Raw genomic sequence first — 18,847 nt, 5'->3', positions numbered from 1 at the left:
TTTAAAATAAATACTCCAAAATATTTAAAATAAAACCAGCCATTCCGGAATGATCCATAAAATATACAATATAAATCATAAGACAAATCAGATGCCCTATTATTAAAAAAGACAAAACTTGTTGTTTAGTAATAGCCAAGTATATTTAAAAAATTAAACTAATAATATTACATATGTACCAGACAGCTTTAACAAGGTTTTAATTGTTGCCCATTGTAATAAAATGAACTGCGGATAATGTAGCTGTGTAGGCCACAGAAACACAATTGAGCCCCAGAGTTAACTGCATGGTATGCATGCTCCTGAAAATTGACCTTTAAAATGTTTTTTGTTTAATAACTTTGACATGAACCTATTGGGCCTGAACAACAAACTGCACTTTTTAGTATGTCAGTATTATTACAAAAATACCCTTATGATTAAGCTTACAACTTTGTTATTAACAAACTGCATTTTTGTAGTAACTTATATGTTTGTAGGAAGTTCCAGTCTCCATTATTTTCTATGGGATGGTGTTGCAGTACCAGTGATTCACCTTGTCTAGTGCTGGACTTACTAAAGTGCAGTTTGTGAATATCCAAAAAGCGTACACTTAAAAGTATGTTACCTTTGTGAATCAGGCCCACTGTGTTTTGTCCTTTCTTCCTGATACAATCTCTACATAAACAACATTTATGACTGAAGGTCTTCATTCTGCAAGACTCATTGAAATTGCAGAAGAGGTAATTAGAGTATTCAAGACTAAATAAGACTGCCTCTCAGAATGAGAAAAGTCTATCGTATTTAGTGACCCTAATAGTTTTAGTGTGATTAGCATGCAAATTAAAAGCACCTTACTCACTTTACCTTTCACATGCCATTTTATTTTATGTGCAGTCAAGTTGCTGAGCTAATCCAATTGTAACCATAAGCTATTTGGTCAAATTAGTTCCAAAATATATTTGTATTGCCTATTTCTTTGGGGTTTTTAACATTTATTGGAGGGTCCCTCCAATTGCAGGTTTCTATGTCTGGTTGTTATACAATAAGTTTATCTCTGCTTTGTCAATACTGGTATGGACACCAGTCTTAATTCTAGTCGTGAATTTTGCAAAGACAAAAGGAAATGTTCACAGTTAATGATATCTAATGTAACTGTCGCTGCACCATAGAATATGGGTGCACTTAACATTAGAATTAATTACATTTTAGTCTTGCACATTTCTGCATACCTGCACCTCAATAAACTGTTAAGCATATGGAGCCCGCCTGTTGCATTCATTGCTTCTAATGGATTCTTCTACCTGCACATTTCACACCTGCAGTATAATCCCAGCTGTCAGACTGAATCCAGAAACTTCAAATCTTGCATCGCCAGTAAGGGATTCATGCTTTGTAGCTTTGCCAGAAGTGGCATCAGATGTTGTTACAGAAGCCATTTAGCCAGTTTCTATCAATTTATTTATTTTTCTTCCCAGGCCTCGAGGCGAATGGACAGATTAACATTGCTAAAGTTGTGCAGTGCCAAAAGTAATTTGGGTTCTTATTAACCTTCCCTAAAACACACCCATTAATTGTGGAGATGGGCAGGGTCAGTGATGAATCTGCATGTATGGAGAGTATCAATCATAAAAATTGCTACTGCAGGCAAGTAACATGTTCATCTGATGGACACTTCTACCCGCATATTCTTCACCTGTAGAACAGATTCCAAAGCAGTACCCTGCCCAGGAGGAGGGTTGATGGATGATTAGACTAGGAAATCTTCCAGGACGGATCTGGCTAAGTGGCCACCCCTGCGCACCTCAAAACCCAAGCATTAATGCTTGGCAAAGGTTTGTAAAGACTCCCACATTGCTGCTCTGCAAATCTCTGCTCTTGGAACTCCTCTTACAAGAGCAGAGGTTGATTTACCTCTAGTGGAATCAGCCCTGTTCTCTTCCGGAGGTTCCTTTCTGGCCATGCATGCAGATCTTAAGGCAGAGGATGATCAACCTGGATAAGGTCCTTTTTTTGTACTGCTTTGTTGGCACAACAGTAGCCCAAAAAAGCTGGTCATCCAGTCTTATGTTCTTGGTACAATGCAAGTAGTAGTTGACCACCTACTTAGGATCCTACCTGTGCAACCGCACCTACTCCTTTGTGGGATGGGTGAGGGATAAAATGACAGGAAAGGGATGGGCTGACTGAGGTGGAAGGGAGTTAGCATTTTTGGTAGGAAAATAGCCCTGGTTTGCATCACAAATTTGGTGGTGGGTGAGCGCTATGAGCCTGAAACTCACTTTCCTGGCTGAATCACCACTAAAATACTGTCTTTAATGTCGTCATTCATAAGGGACATTGCTGCAGGGGCTCAAACGCAATCCTCATTGAAAAAGTAAAAGCTAGATTAAGATCCCACTGGTACAACAAATGGAGTTGGAGATACAGATTTGTTAAAGAAAAGTATCACAGTTTGGGACGCTGAGAAGGCAGCCAAATACCCCTTGAAAGTGCCTGCTGCACATAACGTTTGGACAAGGGGAAATTTGAACTGCGAAGCCTGTGAAAATTAGCATACCAAGGTTCCACATTGTTGTCTGCACACCAAGCAACAAAGTTGTTCCACCTTCTAGAATAAGCAGACTTGGTGGGGGGGGGGGGATGGGTGACACGCTGACAATGACGTTTACCACCTCTGCAGCTGAAAGGAGTTCAGATGTCCCTGCTCAATCTCCAGACATGAAAGTGGAGGCCTCGAAGCTTGGGATGAAGACCATGTTCTCTGACTGAGAGAAGGTCTAGTCTGAATGGAAGCTTGAGCAAGGGACATATGGTAAAGCATCAAAGGTCTACACATCACACCCGCCCTTCTTGGTCAATCTGGGCTGATGAGAATGACTTGGGCCCAGTCTGGCTTACCTTTCTCAGAACTAGGGGAATCAGGAGTATAGGGGAAAAATGTAGTGCAGCTGAAAGTTCCACTTCACCCGGGACAATAGAGCTGAGAACCGCTGGCACTGAACATTTTCCAAGGTGTTGAACAAGTTCACTTGAGAAGTGCCCCGCTCGGTGAAGATTTCCTGGACTATCTGTGGCGGGAGACATCTCTTGTGGTCAGCAAAATTACCTGGCTAAGTTGTCGGCTCTGATATTCAAAGTCCATGCCAGGTGATTGATGGTATTCCACATCACCTTGGTGGTGCCCAAGATCACATTCTCAGCGGTTCCAGATGCGATTGTACTCCCCTACCCACCACCACCCTTGTTTATGGACGTACCACATGGCTGTTGTGTTATCTGTCAAGATCTGGATGGACCGACCTTGGAGGGAGACCTTGAACGCCAGCAGAGTTGCCAGCAGTTCCAACAGGTTTTTTATTGCGGACCGGTTTCTCAGGAGAGCAGAGGCCTCTGATCTCCAGAAGAGCTCATCACCCTGATGTGGAAGCATCCTTCACTGCCATAGCCATGGTAGAGGAGGAGCAAAGTCCACCAGCAATGAAGTTTTCCTTGTTCCCCCACCAACCCACTTCTGCTGCGGAGCTGGGAGAGAGTTTAATGGCGTCTGAGAGGTCTCATCCCCCACATGGTATAGCTATAGTTTGCAGGGGCACCACTGCAGGGCCCTAATGTGCCAACATGCATGCTTGACTAGGAGAATGCAGGAAGCTTGCAGACCAAGGAATCTAAAGTCTCTGAACAGGAATTTGCACACCTTGTTTGAAAAGTGGGGCCATTTTCTGAATGCCGGTAATCCTTTGTGTTGAACGGACATTTGGCACTTGGAACACCACCATCCAAGCCATATCACATAAGACATGGGTGTAGTGTGCTAGAAGGCAGTTTGCATTCAGGAATTTTAAAGCCATAATACCTGTGGAGAAGGTCTTTTTTTCCCCAGGCCTCTTAGCACTAGAACTCTATCCAAAGGCATAGTTGGGAAGGTCCCAGCTAACTTCCTTGATGACCATGTTGCCCATATGACCAGGCTTTCAGGCGAAAGATGAGATTAATGTAACTGAATAGTCTGTCAGGGTAGGACAGTAGCGAAAAAAGCTACCGGTCTATTAACCACTGGAGCAGAGGTGGGTCTAGGAGAGCTTCACTGAAATGCAGCAGAGGTTCTGTAGTAGGGAGTACTTCAGTGAGCACATTAGCCTCGACTCAGACCTGCATTCAACTTCCAGGAGCTGAAGCTCCTGCACCTCAGCCACTGCCTTTACTAAAGAATGAAAAGACATCACCTTTGGTGTGGGAGATCCTGCTGGAAAGGTCATCTCCTGGGAAGAGTCCAGTCCAATTGCAGACAATAGGCTGCATATCCTGGCCCTGGCCGCTGGTGTCTCATCGTCTAAGGCATGCAGATGTTGTGAATTATTTGCCTGTAGTCTTCCTCCTCCACTATTCGCTGAACTGCAGCTCTTGACTTTTGTTGTGGTGTGACTTAAGGACTGGTACCTTGACCAGCCCTGGAGGTGGGGTTGGCCATAAAACAGGTAGATGCAGTGCAGCATAACAAAGTGCTGGGTCAAAGGAGGTTTGTGCTGGGCCATCTGGGATGAGTCGAACTGCATCATTGCCAATGGCGTGGGCATTGTAAGACTGTACAGCGCCATGGTGTCTGGAGGAGTGCCAAGTGGTGTCGATGCTCTGGCAAAAATACAATACGTGGCATTTAAAATAATGGCAGATCCGAGCCTTGAGTTAGGAACTTTAGGAAGTCTGGAGCTGTGGTGCTTGAGGGTCAGCATAAGTGGAGATTGAGTGCTTTTTCATAGCAGTAAGTGGTGCCATGCTGGTTGCTGTGTATATCCACAATTCTATTTAATAACGATGGAAAAATGCCCCACTGACTAAATTTGGTTCGTAGATTCACCCTGTTCACTTTATCCAATACATCCACAAAACTACATAAATTGCAAACAGTTGACCATTTTCCAAATGCTTTTATTTCATTGCTAACAGGACTACTGCCTTGGCGTTGTTAACACTTTCTTTTTTAATCTTATTTAGTTTTATTTGTATACAAGATATTACACGCCACACAGTAAGAGGTAAAACGAACGTGTAGTGTGGACCATATTGCTTTTGCACATATATATGTTAGTTGGAATGCCAGAAGGCTAAATATGTGCCAGCATTATTATTTGAACATTATTTCTAAAATTCACTCTGGTTTGGAAGAATCCATTCTTTCTCATTTGCTCATGATTATTTTTTTTGCTAACTGAGTCAAATATGTTGCCCTCAACATCCGAAAGGGCAGTTAAATGTAGGTCCCTTTTTCAGAATCGGTTTCAAACCTGAGTCCTTCCATGATGCAGTGGTAAAGTACATTGAAACAGCGTAAGAATAGTGAGAACATCAATTTGCTTGCATATATGAATCAGTAAACCGTTTGGGCTGGGAGCACAAGAGGAAAGAAATGACCCCATGATAACATTGACTCCAAGCACTGCCCGGTCACTGCTGCTGATGAATGTTTGAACTGGTTTGCCCTTTTCTGGACCCAGCTGCTAAGCCAAGTAGTGTCCATTTGAGACATCTAGAGAGTTTAATGAAACGTGACACAAGAAAGGGCCAATCCCGCAACAAAGTGATGATGCTTTGCTCATGCAGTTAAGTAGTAGTAGATGCTGAGGAGGGTGCAGTTGGACACAGAAGCTCCTGAAGGATTTTTTCAAAGAGGTCACAGCTTTTCCCACTTTAATATGTTAAACCAGAACTAAAGTTTACGAAACTGTGAACGGTTAAAAGAGAAAAGTACACTTCTCTCAGGCCTCCCACATCTCCGGTGTGGTTCCTTTCTTGGTGAAAGTTGAACTGTCCCCTGAAAAAGTAGAATCAATAAAATATCCTGCAAATCAGTATGGCAGTAAGCAGTTTATCAATAGAGCCTGTTTGGCGGAGGCCTTACTCACAACGTCCGAGACCAGGCAGAGCACGGAGCAGAGTTCGAGTTTGGCGTGTGGCTGTGACGCGAGGAGCTGCTCCCAACTCCTCCCAGATGCAGAAGGGTCAAGGAGCCGTCCTTCCCCCACCATCGCCTTAACTACTTCTAACCTTCATTAGTGCCTCCCAAGTTGCCGTGGCCAGAGCACTGCTATGGCAGTCATCCAAAATGGAGCTTCAAATAGATCTTTTTTAGCCTCTCGCCCTCAGTCTAGCAGATCTGAGCATTGAGTTTGATTTCATGTAAGCTAAAATCCAAGGCAAACTGGAAGGAGAGTCATCATTGAAAAATTGGGTACACTCCCAGGGGTCTTCAGGGAGCTGGTTGCCTCCATCAGAAGCATGGCTAGCACATTGATAGGTAACATGAACCTAGTAGTAATCTATGAAAATATGGTAGATAAACCACCTGGATGAGCAACACAGCACCAATGAGGAGAGGGGAAAGTCCTGAAGTAGAACAAGGAGAGCAAAGCTTAAAGCCTCCCTCAAACCAACAACCTCCTAACCTTGACACCAGAACACACAGTCCTGGTCTGTCAGCTGAAGGTGACACCAAGGAGGCAGAACTCCCTCCCACCCAGCCCAAAGTGCCACTCTCTCGGAGAGTGAAGCAAAAAAAACAAAAAAACTAAAGAAACAGTTAAAGTTAACTGCAACAGCCAAAAAAGTGGCCCAAGTGTTAAAGGCCCATAAATCTACTAAACTTTCAGTCGAGTGTGAGCTTCGCCTTTGTACCCAATATTTGCCCTTTAGTGGGTGGACCTGTGTACAAGATAGGCACTTCCCCATTAAGGCCAACCCACAAGATTATTATCCTCTCCCGGGCAACTAAGGAAAGTGTGGACACAAGTCAGAAACGCAAAAACAGGCCCTAGATGTCCTTTACTGTATACTGCAATTGGAGAACTCTTAAATCAATGTTCGACTCGCATACAAATTTTAGTTGGTGACTTTAACATCTGGGGCTTGGGCCATTGAAGCCGCACAATGATTGAAAGCGAATTGCCCTCCCACCCCCCTTCAGAGCCTCATCAACATCCACAAAGCCACCTTGGACAACTGTTGCCTGCCCAGGTGTTTAAATTGCACTCAGCGCTTAGTATTATACTATTTTGTTTTTCTTTTCAAACCAAAAGCATCAGCCCTTTAAAGAGTTACCTATTGTTTAAAATTATATAAGTACTGTGTACACCATGCAGATACTGTCGGCCACGCAGCCTTGCCTGTATTCCTATTGACCACTCAAACTTTATATTCCTGTCTTTGAACTTAGTAATACCTTTGTGTATGTTTTACAATTTAATGATTTTAAGTAATTGAGCAGGAATAAAAAACATACATTGATTTGAAGCTGTTTTAGGCTGTTGAAGAATATTCAGTTCGAATCCACTGCACTGATACCTGGTTCCAAAGATTCCAAGGTCCTTCCGAAATACATGGATGGTTAAGTCAGAGGTTACACTATGATAAGCTTGTCAGCTCCTCACTGCTCTTGCCAGAGCCCACTTAAGCAACAGTGTTTTTCTCCTCTCACACAGTCTACGGGTTGCTCATGCTTGGTGCTGGATGCCCAATAGCACTGCCGCACTAGATGCCACATTCGCTTACCTACGACTGCCCACACCCACTCGAATCCTCCTTTGCTGTCACTCACCACTGAGGTAGCAAAGAGGATTTTGTTCTTTTGCAACGCCTGCTGCAGGTGGCTGGCTTGTGACAAAGGAAGTACACTACCATGCTCAAGTCCTAACATGACCCTCTAATGAGGATGGAGGAGGAAAGAGAGAGAAGTACAGAAGTAGTAAGTGTCTGCTCATTACTTGTTGCTTTCCAGCAAAAGATTCAATACATCTGTTTTAGAGGACATGCTACTTCAGTAAACATTGACTATGAAAGGGGCAAAAAATATTCCACAGTGTAAATAAAATAGATTAATCAAGTATGCATTGCTGATCATCAGTGCAGAACATCAGTGTATTGTAAGTAAGGCAGGAGGAATTAAGTATACCTCACACAGAGACGCAAATCCTATGTCCTCATGTTTTTGCAGCATTTCTGAGTTGCTAATGGTCTTCCTGCATTGTTTTCTCTAGGTGTAAAATCAAGGCAGCTAGTAAGTGTTGTGCGCCCATGGAGAATGTCCTTATTCTGTTGGTGTGACGTGCTGCATGTTTGAGGATTCGCTTTTGTGGAAAGTTAGCTATGTGAAAATGCTCTCAGTAAGCTGCATACGTCATTTACCCTGAACATTTAAAAAATAATGTGATTCCTCTGGGAGCGTGCCTTTAGAGAAGGCTTTTCAAACACGGTATGCAGGAGCGAAATGCACATTTTTGTGACAGCCCTGTCTTGACTAAGGTATATGTAGCTTTTCATTTGGGCCCTTAGAAAATAGCCAGCCACATTCAGTGGTGTGAAAATTAATAAAATATCTACCTGCCCAAGTGATAGGATGCTTCTGAAATTTTTCAGAAACTGTATCAGGGGCATTACGGAACTCCCAGTCCTGCACACTCTATTCACAAAGACAGTTTCCGATCTGGCTCAAAGTTTGGTGAATACGGTTGGGCATAGGGTGCAAAGTTTACAATAGAACACCAGTCATAAAGAAAGTTATGCCAAGCAAGGAAAAGCAGTATTTGTATATGTAGCGACACAAGCACGTATGTTTGATATAGCCTTTATATTTCTTGTCACTAGTTCAGTGTCCATTAAAAGATTAAAGATACTCAGTTCGTACTATTATCAAGTCACGTTTTCTCATTTCTCATTGCTCAGTTACAATTTTATTAGACTTTAAGATTCTTAGTCCATAATCTTTTCAAATCCTGTTTCCAAAAGGCTGATTACTCCCCAGGATGAGCATGATCTATCCAGTCCTTGAGCAATAAGCTTATAACAGCCAATATGTGTTTCTCGGTTACATCACTACTATTTCAGGGCTGCAGGGACAACAGTTAATCCGATACGGCTCCCTTCCGAAACCTGTGGGGCCAAACAAGCAGAAAAGATGTGCCTGAAACCTCCACATTGCTCAATTAAAGATCAAAAGATCAAAAAGTGTCTGCTATATTCATTCTTGTGGTATTTTGAAGCTTAATGAATCTTTACTTTTGTAATGAGCTTCGGAAATCTACAGGTTCCATTTAAAAATAAATAATAATAATAAAATAAAAAAAAATCCACTGGGCTCTTTTGGTGCCATGCAAAGAGGTGACAGATTATGACTGCATTCTCATTGTATAAAAGCTCTAACAATAGGTTCTCCGATTATGCCTTGGCTCCTATTCTATCAATATTTGGATTCCAACAAGGCTCTGGTGTTACAACATTTCTCTAAATCTGTGGTCCTCCATTATAAGCTGAACGGAATTCCTGTATGGAATTCCACTCCGCTCACTTATGAGATGGTGGTTGTTCCCACAACTAAGAACAAAGGACCTGATTTTACCATCAGGAAAATCTAGCCAGCAAAATCCCTTTACCGATCCGGCTGCATTGCAGATGGGATCTCTTTTCCTGTTCCCCACCCAATCCTCAGCCACGGCACACAAGGAGCAGGTAATACTTTCCCATGCCAGATTACAGCCTCCCCAACTTTTTAAATCTTGAAAGCCATAACCATGTAGGTGGACTTGGGAGTCTTTTTATTATTATTATTATTATTTTTTTAAATAAATTGGCATGCATCGAACATGTTTCAGTAAATGATGCTATTTGAAGTTGCAAAGTGTTTTGAAGTTATATTTTTTATGTACATAAAAGCAGTCATTAATCTTGCTTCTTTGTGTACTTGCATATAATCTGAGAGCAATCTAGGAATATTGTAAATTGCTTCAGTGTGTTACTTTTTGTGAATATGCTTACAGGTCAGTATTACAGGTATCGCTGCTTTACATGGAATGACCTGCCTCCAGTGATTGAGAGCTGGGGTTGTATATAATAGGAAATTCAATTTTGCTTTCCTGTTGCCGTGCAAAAAGTCTACATCTAATTCCGCTGGCCAGTAGCGTATGGTTCTAGAAAATGTTTACTACGGAATCATGTTTTCATTTAAATCTCAACCCAGTAAATCAAGACACATGCCCTCACAGACTAGATACAAGCACCATCTTGGCACAAACAGACTTCTATAAGGTTGGAGCATCTTGAGTCTTTCTGCTGTATAATTCAAGTGCAACTGCAGTCCTTAAATGTCTAGCATCACTGTGACAAACACAATAATGCTGCAAGTGATGTTATTTAGAAAAATAATTTCAGTTAGTTAAATGGTAAAATAGCCATCGCAGAAAAGTCAATCAGAAGAGAAAGAAGTATGTTTCTTATAGAATGTTCCATTAACATATTGTAATTACTAGTTTTTCAAAAGAACAACCACTTGAATGATGGATATAGGTGCTCTAGTGATAACACAGTAAATTGACAAAGTGAAAACGTATGTAGAAGGTGGCACATATAAAGTTCAGTCCTGTCTAAGTGTGGTCAAGTACAGGTAGCCTTTGTTCATTTAATTTACCCCTTTTGCCTACAGTGTTTCGATCCCATTGAGAGTAGTGGGATCTTCATCAGGATAAATAGGAGTGATAGGCACCCAAATTTCCTAAATAAAGCAATAAATAGGTAAAGCGAGGACCTGAGACTCAGGACATTAACGCCCAGTAAGGGAGAAAGGCATAGTGAAAAGCATTGCGTTGCCAGCCAGTTAAACACAAACACATGGAATCAACCTATCACAGAGTTACAGGGTCCAGGGCTTCATATTGATATGGTTGCATAAAACAATTAGCCAAAGTTTTCCAAATAGAATTTGGAGTGGGTTGGTCTGTAAACGAGGTTGTAAATAATTAGTGTACAGTAGTGAAAAAATATTTTTTACACCACTGTAGCACAATAAGCAAAATGGTTTGACTGTTATGGTTTTGTTTAATTCCTAGTAACTTAAACACAGTATACTTGGGTAATGCTAATGTGTGTTACTTGTAGCACATAGACGCAACAAACCTATTGTGGTATATGAGTTATGATTAATGGTGGTTAATGCCTCGGAGTGATAGATGAACCCTTCAACGAGGTGTTTTGGTCGAAAGGAGCAAAGAGGGCAGATACAGTTGGAAACATTTCACACTGAGCCAACTTATGCTTACTATCCCTTCTGGGATAATAAAGGCCGTCAACACAGATTCTTTGGCCATCTCTGCCTTGCACTTATCTATCAGTCTGACTCCAGGTGTAACCCATCTCCTTGCAGTCTGCCTCAAGGCCTCGGTGCCAGGTGTTTCTTATCCTTCTTCTTTTCCTTTTCCCTTTAGAGTGCCAGGTCCGGGCTTGCCTGGTGATGTTTTGCTAGGCTTGCTGAGGGTGACCCTATCCCACTATAACGTCTTTTCATGATTTCTTCATGGGCAGGGAGTTGGGAAGTCTGCTGTCATAGGTCGTTGTTGATGATGGTGTTTGGACACCGAATTCAGAGGGTTTTCCTCAGACGGGTGTTGATAAAGGTCTGAGCTTCGTTGGTAGTGGTCACTGTTGTCCTCCAAGGTTCTGCTCCATACAAAAGGATTGATTTTTATGTTGATAAAAAGCCTGATCTTGGTTTGCAGCATTAGCTCCTTGGAGCTCCAGATTTTTAGCTGAATGAAGGCAGCCCTTGCTATATCGATTTTTGCCTTGAAGTCAACGTCTGTGCCGACCTGATTGTCTGCGACACTGGCCAGGTACGTGAAGGCCTCAACCTCTTCCAGTGCATCACCTGTAGGAGTGACTGCAACTGTGCTGGCCATATTGGCCTTCAGGATCTCAGGGTCTTGATTTATTTATTTTTTCTTCCCTGTGGACGTTGAGGCCAAGTTGTGCTGATATGGCTGCCACATTGTTGGTCTTCTCATTCAGCTGCTAAGCATGGCCAGGTCATCTGCAAAGTCCAGGTCATCAAGCTGTGTCCAAGGTGTCCAGGATTAGATTTCTTCTCCCTGCTGTGGATATCTTCATGATCCGGTCTATGGCTAGCAGGAAGAGAAAAGGTGAGAGCAAATAACCCTGGTGGACTCAAGTCCTTAAAATGCTTCCGGGAGTTATCCACCATGGATTATCTTGCAGGTCATGCCCTCTTAAGAATTCCTAATGATTCTTCCAAGCTTTTCTGGCACACCTTAGTGGCGGATAAGTTTCCAAAGAGTCTCTCTGACCACTGATGGATGACTTCTCATTGTTAATGAAATTGACAGAGTTGGGGAGTTCCATTCCATTGACTGATCAGTGATGATGCAGATATTGCACTATGGTCTGTTCAGGATCTATCTTTGTGGAAGCCAGCTTGCTGATCTTGCAACTGAGCAGCGTTCATTTATTCTGTTCAGGATGACTGTTGAACATTGTGGTTAGGGTTGATTGGAGAGGCATCCTTCCGTAGTTTGCGAAGTTACTACGGTCACCTTTCTTGTGGATCTTATTGAGATATCCCTCCTGGGAGGCCTTATCACTCCATCCAGTCTGATAGCACCTTTTCCTCTTCCCAGATACTTCGCAACATGGGGTAGAACCTGCCTGCTGATGTTTCAGTGTCTGTTCTTAGGACCTGCTGCCTTCCTATTTCTCAGATGTTTGATGGCTTGCCATATTTCTTCCTTGGATGGTCTGCTACAGTCAATTGGCAAATCATTGTCATCTGGCTGAAGGTCTGCTGGAGACTACGGCACAGGCTGGTTCAGCAGTTATTCAGAGTGCTCCACCCATCTTCGTTGTTGGCCTTTGTTACCCGTGATTATCTTCCCAGCTTTGTGTTAAAAAACAAAGTTGGACATCGAGCCAAATAAACTAGAAAACTGGACGAAAGGAAAAGAAAAACAAATGTGTATTTTCGTTAACTGTAGGGGCCTCCTGCAAACGAAAAAAAACATTTGAAGTAAAATGTGTTTTTTTAATTATTTTTTTTATGCTGAATACTGTTTAAGAAATGGAAACCAAACCATATTTATACAACTATAGAGTAAAATGCCCTTGTAGAAGATAGCTTGGAAGCTTAAGTGATTGGTTATTTTGTGTCTTTGGGAAATCGAATACTGGGGGTCTAACAAGACAGGCTTAACCTGTTACCATTCTGATGTTGATGTTTTAAATGAGTATCATAACTTCTACCCACACTGCTGTGATGCAGCCCAAACAATTCTGTGGTAATCACTGTATGAAAAACAAGTATTTAATACTTCAACCTTCTGAGAACACTTGTGGTTATTTAACTTTATCCTTACTTTTAAGACTTTAATACAAATCTGCGTACAACATGGGGTATTGTTTCATATTGTTTTTTCCTACTTCCTTAAGCATTTAGTTGGGATGTTTTAAGTAATAATGCAAATGTGCACACTCTTCCCTAAAATTAAATGCATACAAATTAAATGTCTGTGTTTGCAGGATCACCAGATGAAAACAGCAAACAAAGTCAAGCCATAAAAGATCTTCTGGAAGCCATCTATCCAAAAGCGGATAAAGAAGAATATGTTATTAACATAGAACCAATCGAGACCAACCCAAATGCAGTATTTCAGCATGTTAATAATGCCAGCATTCCAGACAAGAACAGTGAGAGAAGCAAAACTCCTGAACTGGCAGAAGTGCAAGTCCAGGAACCTGCAACAGAGCAAGTACCTTCACCTCCTCAAGCAGAGGTTGTAAAGCCCCTACCTTCTGAGCCTATTAAACAAGATACATCTGCAACACCCTCTGATAAAGAATTACCTAATGTATTGAAATCTTTTTTGGAAACATCCAAGGTGCCGGGTACTCTCCACCAGTTTACTTGTGGACTCTGTGCAAAAGAATTTAATTCTAGACGGGGTATCCGCCGTCATGTGAGAAGATTACACAAAATGAAGTATGAAGAAATGAAGAAGTGTGTTGAGATGAAAGCGAAAAAAAATCTGACATCTCCAAAGATTAGTAAGAAGTTGATGTATAAAACACTAACTACCACTTGTCAGGAATGTAAAAAGACCTTTGCAACAAAAGCCAATGTGAGGAGGCATATTGAGGAAGTTCATAAAGGCCACAGAAGAGATGCTGTCCCACCTGCTGAAACACCTGCAAAGCCTCAGAAGCCCATACACACAGAGACAGTTTTGCCCAAAAAAACAGTGAAGAATGTGACTGCGAAAAAGGATTCTTCAAAGGAGACTTCAAAGGAGACTTCAAAGGATTCTTCAAAGGAGACTTCAAAGGATTCTTCAAAGGAGTCTTCCACATTATTTACATGTAAATGCCCCCATTGCAGAAGGAAGTACAGTTCACAAGTTCTGCTAAAAAAACATTTGCAAGTAGTTCACAAGAACATTCTGTCAGCAGTAGACTCTCAGCGACAAAAAAGGCGTTATAATACTGCCAAAAAATCTGAAGTAAAGGTTGAAGTCCCTGAACCAGTAAAGCCCATAGTGTCCTTGCCACTCACTGTTGTGCATTCACCACAAAATGAATTAAAGGGGGCAAATCATATAAATGAGAAACCGAGCACACAAGCAACGCAGAAATGTAAAGTGAAGGTAGATTCTGAAATCGCTAAGTCGCCTGGCTCATCTGCAACAGGTTGTGAGCAAAGGTTGAGGAAACCAAAATTGTCTGCAGGGTTTGACTTTAAGCAGCTTTATTGTAAAGTATGTAAGCGGCAGTTTACCTCCAAGCAAAATTTGCAAAAGCACATTGATTTGCATACAGATGGAAATACAATTTTTGTTAAGTTCTACAGATGTCCAATCTGTACATATGATACACGTCGCAAAAGAGATGTAATACGGCATATAACAGTTGTGCATAAAAAGACGTCTCGTTCGCTTGCAAAGATAACTTCTAATTTGGAAGGCAGAGCAGTAAAAAAACCTATAGAGTTTGTCCTTAGTAAAGAGGGTGACATGGAGATCAATGATAGTGAAGAGAATGAGATTGCTGCAGTACAGGGTACTCCCCCTCTCTCACCAATTAAAAAAATTGAAAGTACCGATGTTGGCATTGAGGTTAAAGTGACTAAAAATTTTACGCTTCTTAGGTGCAATAAATGTGGGAAAGCATTTGCCAAAAAGACTGACCTGGATCAACATAAAAGAGCCCACAAGTATAATGCATCTAGTTCTCCTGATGAAATTAAAAGCAGAAGTACAAGGTCTAAAACTTTTGTCTGGCTATGAAAAATTGTTTAGATTTTTATTTTCTACTGTTTGGCTGCAGTTGTCGGTGTACTTAAAAGAAGCCGATTTCATGAACGGCTTTTACCTCAGCCAGTTACTGGCTGAAATATCTTTATAGGAACATGTTCAGCATGTTGCCTCCTGAATTGTATGTATGAGCTTGAAGAAAAACAATGTTTTCACCAAGTGTACTCCGTTAGTGTTTTAAACTTGTTTTTTTTTAGAAAAAAAAGTTTTTGTGGCGTACATATTTTTGAAGTAGGAATTGTAAATGTTTTATTTTGAAAAATGTTATTCCTGGAACTGTTTCAGTCTACTAATTCAAACATTTGAATAGATGAATTTGAAACTACTAATCAGAATGTCAATGCAATAAAAGTAGAAAATGGGTACTTTGTGCTGATAAGTAATGAAAACAAATCTGTTTCAGGCAGGATTAAGTTGGTTCAGTTGACAAAAAAGCGCTAACTTGCGAATCATGAGCAGTGGCATAATTTATTACACCACTCCTCCAAAAATTAGAATTTATACAACTTTACTCTTGTTGTTCCATTTGCTTTGTTAAAAGAAATATTAATTACTCAAAAAATGTATCCTTTTTTATTGCTGAAAGGAATTGATTCTTGTGAGAGCATTAATAATAACGTCCAAGGTTGTACCAAATTGTGAACAATTAAAAATTAGCCATGAGAAGTCAGCGTAAGATTTGAATATTCTTCTTTGTAAAGTCTCTTGTTGTTCGGTTATATCTGCTCACATTACAGAAGGCAAGACTTTAAAAGACAAATTATTTATAAAGTAGGATCAATTCAACCAATGCTTCCACTCTTTTTTTTTTTTTTTTTTTTTTTTTTTTTAAATTTGGGTTCGAAGGTGTGATAATGTAATATAATTGTGTATATATACAGGAAATTGCTTTGCATTACTGAAACCTCCATAGACCTTCTGGTAGTCTGTAGAACAATATCACACAATTCTGGTTTAGAAAATGTTGCTGCTGTGCCTGTTGGACTCCATTACAACTTATTTTGTTTTTTTTATTGTAACATTTCAAACTTGGCTTTTGTACACCTGGGTACGACATTGAGTAATTAGCAGCTTATTGATATAGGAAAGCTTATTGACAGCTCTTAAAATTATTGAACACTATATTACAAAAAACGATGAGGGTGCATGGTGCAGCACACGATTTCATGTTCCTTTTTTAGTTCCTTTCCTTTTTGCAACTGATCTGTATGCCACTGTCATTTTGATTTTTAATAGTCCTTTACTCATTTTTCGTTCATGAATTTCTGAATTGAACCTGGATTTTTCTACATAATTTGTTAAATTTTACCCATTGTTCTGTGTTAGCATTTCCTTTTGTTTTTCCTTCCCTGCTCATGTGACTGTAAATATCCCTGTTGCAGTCAATTTATTTTTCTCCTGTGATTATTTGTGTCTCACATGCTTTTGATATGCTGCATAGGTGTTTTTAGAAACTTGTTTACTGTCCTCGTAGGTTGAGATGGGTTGGTCACAGCTGGTGTGGAAATGGTAATGCTACTTGTTTGCATGTTCTCTCCATAAGGTTCGCTGATGGCATTCACTGACATCATTTGTAGTCCGCTTTAATGTGGACGCATCCTCAGCCTCATCTTTCTGCAGCAACTTAGTAGTTTTTCATCCTCTGAAATGTCCTTCAAAGAGTCATCTTTTGCTTTCTGCTAGTGTTCATTAACATCAATTATTTTTCTAATTGCTTTGTGGGTATATGTGCATATCTTTTCCTATTATTTACTCCTTCTTTGCTTTTTTAACCAAAAACCCCTTTCTGTGAGGTTGACTGGTTTGAAAGCTTGCTTGGAATATGCTAAGGGATTCGATAAGGTAAAGCATTCAGTTCAGTGAGTTCTGATAGATTTCTGATTGCTTTGTCCGCAGAGCTGGCATGGGGAATGTGATCTTTTGTTCAGTTTTCCAAGTGCTTTAATGGGCATAATTAACTTTATTTTCTGCCAAAGAATGATGGTCTTTTTCTTTATTCCGTAGTGTTTGTTATAATTGTGCCCCCTATCTGTAGGCAGGTTGTTATTGGGGCCCATATTGTAAGTAAAGGGATGTCAGTTTCTCTTTACCCCACTGCATTTTCACCATTTCAGCACTTAATAATGCTGATTGTAGAGTGCTTATATCACCTCTCTTGCTTTTGTTTTTCATTCCTCACTGCTTAACTCCAACCTCCCATTTTGTACTAAAATTGTATGCATCTGAGAGTAAGTAGCATAGCTGAAGCAACTGGTGGCAATATTTGGTTGCAGAGACCACAATCTATATTGGAAGAATGTTTTAACATCTTTAAAGTTTAAACCTGGTAGAGTGATAGAACATTGAGCACAGTGAAGACACTTGTTCAGCTATTTCTCTTGGTCTTCAACCTCTGCCACAACCGCCTTCTATTCAAAGCTCACTTCTTTCATTTTTTTTCTCCAGATTTTTAGTCATCAGCCAAAGCTCACTATGCTCCAAGTTCCAGCAATAATATTGCAACATCCTGCTGCAAGTATGAGGTATGCCTTTACCCTGAAAGAGTTCAGGAGTGAATCATTATCTGAGTTAGTAAACATCATGTTTGAATGCAGTGAGGTGGTACTACAGAGTTGACAATGTGGCTTGCGACATACCAGCAACTCATTGGAACTAAGCAGTTACGTAATTGCCCTTGGATCACAATTTCTTGTTCTGGTGGTGGTGTTCCCTTGCTCATTTACATCTGCTTCCTTAGAAGTAGACTTTCCCCTACTGATATAATATAAGCACTACCCATTTTATAGCTCATTCCAGCTCTACCCCTTGGTACAATCCAACACATTGTCTGTCATGCTTGTAGATTTAAACTTTCCTTGCTCTCCGTGCACCACTGGGTATTTGTAGCCCTTGGGGCAATGGAAACACTTGTGGTAGACTGAGCCTAGATTGGACAGAAGGGGCATAACTTGAGAGGCCATGATACAGTGCTGCAGTGGCTGCCATAACTTGCACAAGTGTGTAAGCATGTTTACCTTGCCATTTCTCATCTGTAGCTATTCTTTACATAGCTGTTTTAATAATGTTCGGAGGGATTGAGCTCACCTTCATGTGAAGGTAAGGGGTTGGTTATTTTTTTCCTCAAGTGGTCCTCAAGAAAGCAGTGTTGAGTAATGATGGTTTGCTGTTTTGTTGAAGGTCCAACGATGCCCATATTCATATCATGAAGTCCCATCAGTAAGCCCCCTTCAAACATTCTGGAAATGTTGCTGCTTTTGTTTTTAGTTAGTCTAGTGGGACATTGTTTAAGAAAATTGTGCCCTTTTGCCCAAATGTGAAGTGAACTTTTGAGCTTTAAATCATTACCAACATCACTAACTTTCCAGATGGTGTCAACTCATCCTCGAGAGGAGTTCAACATTTGTTGTGATTATTGGTGTGGCCAAAGGCATGACTACATATTTTCTATTATGTTCAGTGGGTCAGGAAGCTCCCCTTCAGATAGAGAGAGCTGTGGACTGCTGTGAATTTGCTCCAGACAAACAGAATGTTTATACCTTCTTCACCTAGCAGATGAAGGGAATAATTGAAATGTTACTGTGTACCTTAGATTTCAGTGTGAAGTTAACATGTGATAAGGTAAATTTAACATCCGACAGTCAATACATATGATCACTTCTTGATTGTTTTGTTCTCTCAACTAAATGTGCATAGTGGCAGTAATGCATGTTTGAAAAACTAAGGTCTTTCTGATA

At 40.7% G+C, this 18,847-nt stretch overlaps 1 protein-coding gene across 3 annotated transcripts in view; it reads left to right on the top strand.

The window, feature by feature from the left end:
- The window catches only part of ZNF800 (zinc finger protein 800), a 126,958-nt gene extending 111,175 nt beyond the window's left edge, over positions 1 to 15,783 (top strand). For all 3 annotated transcript variants that reach the window (XM_069229652.1, XM_069229653.1, XM_069229651.1), the window contains exon 6: positions 13,327 to 15,783. In XM_069229652.1, coding sequence (XP_069085753.1) covers positions 13,327 to 15,086 — 1,760 coding nt within the window. In that variant the 3' untranslated portion in view covers positions 15,087 to 15,783. The remainder of the gene's footprint in view (positions 1 to 13,326) is intronic.
- The last annotated feature ends 3,064 nt before the right edge of the window (positions 15,784 to 18,847 follow it).

The sequence above is a fragment of the Pleurodeles waltl genome, chromosome 4_1, assembly GCF_031143425.1.
Source record: "Pleurodeles waltl isolate 20211129_DDA chromosome 4_1, aPleWal1.hap1.20221129, whole genome shotgun sequence".
Taxonomy (NCBI): domain Eukaryota; kingdom Metazoa; phylum Chordata; class Amphibia; order Caudata; family Salamandridae; genus Pleurodeles; species Pleurodeles waltl.
Note: the sequence above shows the minus strand (reverse complement) of the source record. Positions and strands in the feature narration are given on the sequence as shown.